The sequence below is a fragment of the Pongo pygmaeus genome, chromosome 12 (assembly GCF_028885625.2).
Source record: "Pongo pygmaeus isolate AG05252 chromosome 12, NHGRI_mPonPyg2-v2.0_pri, whole genome shotgun sequence".
Lineage (NCBI taxonomy): Eukaryota > Metazoa > Chordata > Mammalia > Primates > Hominidae > Pongo > Pongo pygmaeus.
Window position 1 is genome coordinate 62,097,420 of NC_072385.2, and position 6,000 is coordinate 62,103,419.

Sequence of the window (6,000 nt, forward strand, 5' to 3'; positions counted from 1 at the left end):
GATTGGACCTTTCAGTGTCTGTTTCCACTTCTGTGCAATCGAAAGAATGAGGACAGTTTGCAGTGGTGTTGGGAGGATTAAACAAAACACTAGCAACTCCAGCACAGTGCTTGGGGCACAGCACATCCACAGTAGATGTGAACGGTCTCTCTGCTAACATGCCATGCTAGTGGACCAATCTGGAAAGAGACTAGTATGCAGGAGGCAGAGAAAGAAAGTGAGTTTGGCCTGGGGAGAGGGACTGAAGAAGTTTGTGGGCTGCTAGGGAGTCACCAGAGGAATACTTGTTCCCAGAAAGAGAAAGTACCCCAGTGAGGGCCACTGCCAGCCATCAGGCAGGTGGCCAAATGCCTTCGCCTCAGAAGGGACTGCTCTAGGAGGGGCAGCCAGAGAAGACAGGCCCAGTGTCCCTGGGGGCAGACAGACAGCCACCCACCACTTGGCCTGTTGTGTCCAGCCCGGCAGGACAGTGGATGGACAAACAAAGCTGAGGATAGAATTCACCAAGCAAAAGACATTGAAAGCCTTTGTGGATGTGTACAATTATTTCTTAGTACATGTACAATATATGTTAATAATAATGATTATAATACATTTATGTAAAATTATATGTAATAATTATTATAGTTAACATTTATTGCTTGCCTGGCTGTTTGAAGTGCTTTATATGGACTAACACATAAACTCTCCAGAATGATTCCTCCAAAGCAGGTACAAACTATTGTTATCAACACCTTACAGATAAGGAAACTGACGCTGAGTGGTTAAGTAACTTGCCCAAAGCCACACAGCTGGAAAGTGGCAGACCTGAGATCCTGAGTTCAAGATGCAGGCAGTCCTTCTCTCCCTCTTGTTCGATGCTGTTATCCCACTGGACTGTGACGCAGGCTGCCAGCTAGCCGCTTTTCTGAGCCCCCCGCCCAACTTTCACTTTCTCCTAGACTGGCTAAGCTTGAGATCCACAGTTACATGACCCCCTCCCTGGAAGTCCTGGAGCACCTGCCATACCCACCACAGGTTGCCCACCTCAGTGCCGTGTGACCATTGCTCTGGCTTTGGCTTATCAGACCCTAGGCAGCCACCATAGTCCTGTCAGAGCTGTGAGCTGGCCCGGAATGAGAGCACTGCCTGGAGGGAGCGTCCTGCATCAACTGGTGACTGATTGGTCCTATCAGATATAGAGAGGGTGAGGCAGAGAGCAAGGACTCCCTGAGATAAGAAAGCATCTGCAAGACCAGAACATAAGGGCTGAGGATGTCTGTGCTTGGGTGAGCAAGCAGCAGTAAGGACCATGCACGTGATGAGAGGAGTCAACGTGCAGACCGAGGCGGGCATCAGGGTCTCAGCCAGGCCTGGGTTCAGGTCCTGCCCCTCCACCTTTTCTTGCTTGTCTTTGGTAAATCCAAGCTAAAGCCAGAGGTAGATAGCAGAGTGGTTAAAGCTGGGGATATTGTGGGGGCTCAGGAGCCAGATACTTAGACTCGAATCATAACCCCACTAATTACCAGTGTATAACCTCAGGCAACTTACTTAACCTCTTCATGCCTCAGTTTCCTTATCTGTAGAATGGGAGTGATGACAGTTGCTACCACATATGCTTGCTAAGAGGATTGAGGTGTATGTGTCTACATATAAGTGCCTGGTACAAATTATAACTGGGTCATGATGTAGCTTATATTAATGTTCTAGTTAGAACAGTATCTGCCTTAAAATAACCATGGTGTCAGTTAAATAGATCTCTTTCATAGGACTGTTGGTAGGATTTTAAAGAAACACCATCTGACAATGGTATGCTTTTGTGCTTAGCAAATGTCCATTCCCTCTGTTTGTGAGGAACACGCATTTGAAACCCCAGAATCCTCCATCTTTTGGTCAATTGTTTCACACCACGCTCCTGCAGCCCTGCACTCCCCCTACTCTGACTCAGCCTCTTGCTGGGGACCCCAGGCACCGCCCTCCCTGGCTGGCTCAGGTCTGAGTGCCCTGGTGCCCTGGGTGTGGGCAGCACATGGTATGCTCTCCACAGCACTTTCTTATTCATGCACCAAGGATGCTGAGAACAACAGACGGCACTGATGAGGGGTTGGGGGTGGGGACGCTGTGGCCACTATGTGACCTTGGCCAGGCTCCTTCACTTCTCTGGGCCAATATCCTTGTCTTTAAGGGGGGATAATATCCTTGCTCTTCACCTCACAAAGCTTCTGTGAGCTTGCAATGAATGTATACATGCACAAAGGGGCTGTGAAATGTGGCTACAGGGTATTATAATCATGTAACCAAAGGAGGGGCTTTATGGGACAACAGATAGAGTCTGGGAAGAGCAGACCCACCCCAGCTGGGGAGGGAAGGCTTCCCAGACTGGTGTTTTGCTTTGAGCTGCATCCCTGAGACCAAAGTCTTCCGTGTAATCATTCACCAAGCTGACCCTGCCAGGGAGAAGGAGAGCGAGCAGGACTGAATGTCACAGGGAGGCCAAATTTGGACATGGGTTAGGAGATTGGCTAATGCAGGAGGTGAAATGTGGCCAGGGGCTGGGGGAGGGGAGGGACTGCATTCCCCAGGACTGCCTGGCGGTTTCAGTGATGACTAGGGGTGGGGGCTCCACCCAGTCTCTTCCTAGGCTCAGGGGCTCATGACGGATTGGCACAGAAAATGTACTTCCTTTCCCCAAGGTGAGCTGTGTGCTCTGGGCCCTGGAAAGGGGGAGCCTACCCCAAAGAGCCAGGCAGCAGGCAAAAAGCAGGTGGAGGTGGGGAGAAGATTCAGCCAGGGATGTGTAAATGGGAGGATGCAGGATGGGGGGAACTGCTCCACACACAGGCCCTTGGGGCTGACATAACAAAAGAAAAGCCACACCAGCAGCACTTCCTGCACTTCTGGGGTTAGAAAGTGCCTGCCATTTATTATTCATTCTTTCCTTTCTCCAACCAGAGGTCTGAGCCTAGCCTGGATGAGGGACCATGAGGTAGGAGCCTAGTGTTTTGAGTGTATGGGGATGCAGAGGGGGCATGTGGTCAGGGAAGGTGGAAGAAAATGTGGTTCAGGCTGAGTGGAAGCCAGAAACAAAGCCCCTGACAGCAGGGGCTGCTGCAGCTGAGTGTACATCTGTGCACCTGGGGAGGGCACCATTCACAAAGCCTACTCAGCCCCCAGGTTCAGGGGCTATAAATGGGGAAAAGGTGCTGGGGTGGGAGGAGGCTGCTTCACCCACAGAGTGCCTGTCCTTCCTGCCCTCTGCCAAGGGGCTATTCACAGTATGAATGGTGCCCCTGGAGTTGTGCACCAGGAGCCCAGAGCCCTCAGCCAGGCTGCTGAACAGAGCCACTGACCTGGCCTGCCCAGAGCTGAGGATGCAGAGAGGAAGCATGAAAGACTCCCATGTCCTCCCTGCTGGAAACATCTGGATAAAGCTCATTTCCGGAGGCCACGTGGGAAACTGATTGAGAGCAGATCAAAGCAGCACGTTAGGAAGAAAAGCACAGCTGGAGTGCCACCACCACCCCCTTGGTCCCCACTCTTGGTGTACACTGCTTTCCAGGCCTCAGGACCATTCACCAACTCCTCCTCAAGCTCTGCTCTGGTCCAACAAATCCAGAAGCCCTGAATCTCACACCCAAGAGAGGGTACTCATGACATGATCCCCTGCGCATGCCGAGCTGGACACGGGCCTGTGCTTTCGGAGCTTCTATTCCTTGGAACATCACAGGTGTCCCACACGCTCCAGGGTGTGCATGTGCCTGGGATCATATGTGCAGATGGTGTCTGTGAACAGGTATATCCAGGAGCTTGTGAAACTGTGCTGAATGGCCAGAAACCAACTAATGCTATGATTTCTGGAAGTCTGGGATGTAGTTAGAAGTCAGATCTCTGGGGAGAAGGGGAGTGGCAAGTAGTGGAGGCTCAGAGGAAAACCCACAGGCTGGGTGGGAGGTTCCCACTCTTTCCCCCTAGTTCTTCTCCCCCAGTATGGTTCCAAGCCCAAAGACCCAGCTGTGTAGATCCTAGCTCTGGCTTGGTCCTGAAGCGTTCCTGGAGAGCAGCCAGGGCCCAGCCCTCAGCTCCCGGAGGAAAAGTCAAGTCATAACTCTAAGAAGGCCCTCCTGTGGGAGGTCCCAATCTGATAGGGGAGTGGCTTCCCTGCTCAAGGAGGCCTCACTCTGATGATAGAAAGCAGATACGACCCCCCTCCCTCCACCCACTGGTCCGTTGGGGGCAGGGGTTGGGGGCACAGAAAGTTTGTAAAGGTTGGTGCTGTGACAGCTGTGCCCAGCTGCTAAATTTCCCCCATCCTGTGCCCAAAGCAAGGGTAGGGTGCCTTCGCCTCCAGTGGCTGCCAGCCTGCCAGGCCAGCCTCTGAGAGAGAGCAAAGGGCCAGGAAAGCAGCCAGGCGCAGACCGGGGCGGGAAGAGAGCTGGGTTATAAATAGGCCTGGGACCAGGCCTTCAGGGGAGAAGGAGGAGAGCCCTGCAGTACAGCGCTTCGCCGCCCGCAACGCAGAAAGACCTCTTTTCAGAGATCCCGAAAAGGTGAGAGGAGAGATGCTGGTCCCACCTTCCTGGCCTACCTCAGTACCAACCCGGGCTCAAGCTTCTAGGAGAAGCGCCATTCAGACACCTCTCTCCTTCCAGCCTCAGTTTCCCTCTGAGTCGCCCTCTGCAGACCTGTGACGTTGCAACACTCAACGTCAGTCTAGCGGGGCCAGAAAGTCTCCTGTCTCTCAGCTCTAGGTGCTCTCCAGGGTTGAGAGGCGCGACGTCCCCTCCTCTACCCCACCCCGACCCCCGGCGCGGGTGGCCGGCCCCTCCTACCTGCAAATACCGCGGAGCAGTAGGCATCGCTGATGTCGGTGTCGGGTGTGTGGACGTTCTCGGCATAGAGGATGAAGACCCTCAGCATGCCTGGCGCGTGTAGGGCCCCGTGCGCCCAGGGCGCAAAGAGGGCTCGGAAAGGTCGGGAGGGCCGAGGCGCCGCTTGTGGGTCCCCTCGCTGGAGAGGGTTGGCTGGGCGAGGCCGGCTCGGATCTCTGGCTCCTGGCTTAGAGCGGTTGCTCTCAAAGGGGAACGGGCCACCCCCGGCTGCTCCAGTGGGCTAGGCTGGGTCCCCGCCCCGGCTGCGCTCACCCCGCTTGTCAGCCGGCGTTCCGAGAACAGGGGCTTCTGCTCATCTTCCACCCCCGCCGCCCTTCCCGAGCTCAGTCGAGCTGTAATCTAATGCTCCGGCTGCGGAGTCTCCCAATGACACGGCATTTTGCACCTGGCTGGGCGGCGGCCGCGATGGCCGGGGGCTGGACCAGGGCTCCGGGCACCCGGCGTAGCTCAGATCTCGCTCTTGGACAGGAGAAAGGCTCGGCTCCTCCCCTGAGCTTCTATCCCCTGGCTGAGTGCTGCGCCAAGTCGGTTGCCTCCTTCCGCCTCGGGGATTGGAGCAGTCTCTCCAGAACTCAACCCGACAGCCCGGGGTAGGACGGGGGATTCTGGGGAGGCTCTTTCCCTAAAAGAAGTCTGGAGTTGAGAATTTCATTGACAAGCAAGGCAGCTGCCTTAAAAACTTTGCCCCCTTTTTCTGGCTTTAAAAGCAACACATGCCATTTTAAAACAAAAAGCATAAAGAAAGAAATCTCTGATTCTGAAAAAATAGTATATTAACATTTGGGTATTTGGCAGCCCAGGCTTTCTCCTCTGAATGTAAATTGCAGTATTATATATCTGAGTGTAGAATGCAGTATGTGTCCCACGTTTTCATGTAACATCTTACATCATTAAAAAATTATTCATAAACAGTATTTTCAATAGCTATATAATTGTCTGTCATATGAATGTACTAGATTCACAAACTTTCTCTTGTTTCACATTTAGGCTCTCCCCAGATTCTATTATAATAGTGAGAAACGGAGTTTCTTTTTAATAAAAAAGATATAAACTCATCTTATCCCTCCCCCTCTCCCCACCCAGTTCTTCAGATTAGATTGTAAGGTCACAGGATATGACTTTTTTTAGGTTC

General features: G+C 53.0%; 1 protein-coding gene across 8 annotated transcripts in view; it reads right to left on the bottom strand.

Moving 5' to 3' along the window:
- DYSF (dysferlin) overlaps positions 1 to 5,735 on the bottom strand; it is a 232,878-nt gene extending 227,143 nt beyond the window's left edge. For all 8 annotated transcript variants that reach the window (XM_054475263.1, XM_054475258.1, XM_054475261.1 and 5 more), the window contains exon 1: positions 4,809 to 5,735. In XM_054475263.1, the coding sequence (XP_054331238.1) occupies positions 4,809 to 4,896 (88 nt within the window). In that variant the 5' untranslated portion in view covers positions 4,897 to 5,735. The remainder of the gene's footprint in view (positions 1 to 4,808) is intronic.
- Between the last annotated feature and the right edge of the window lie 265 nt (positions 5,736 to 6,000).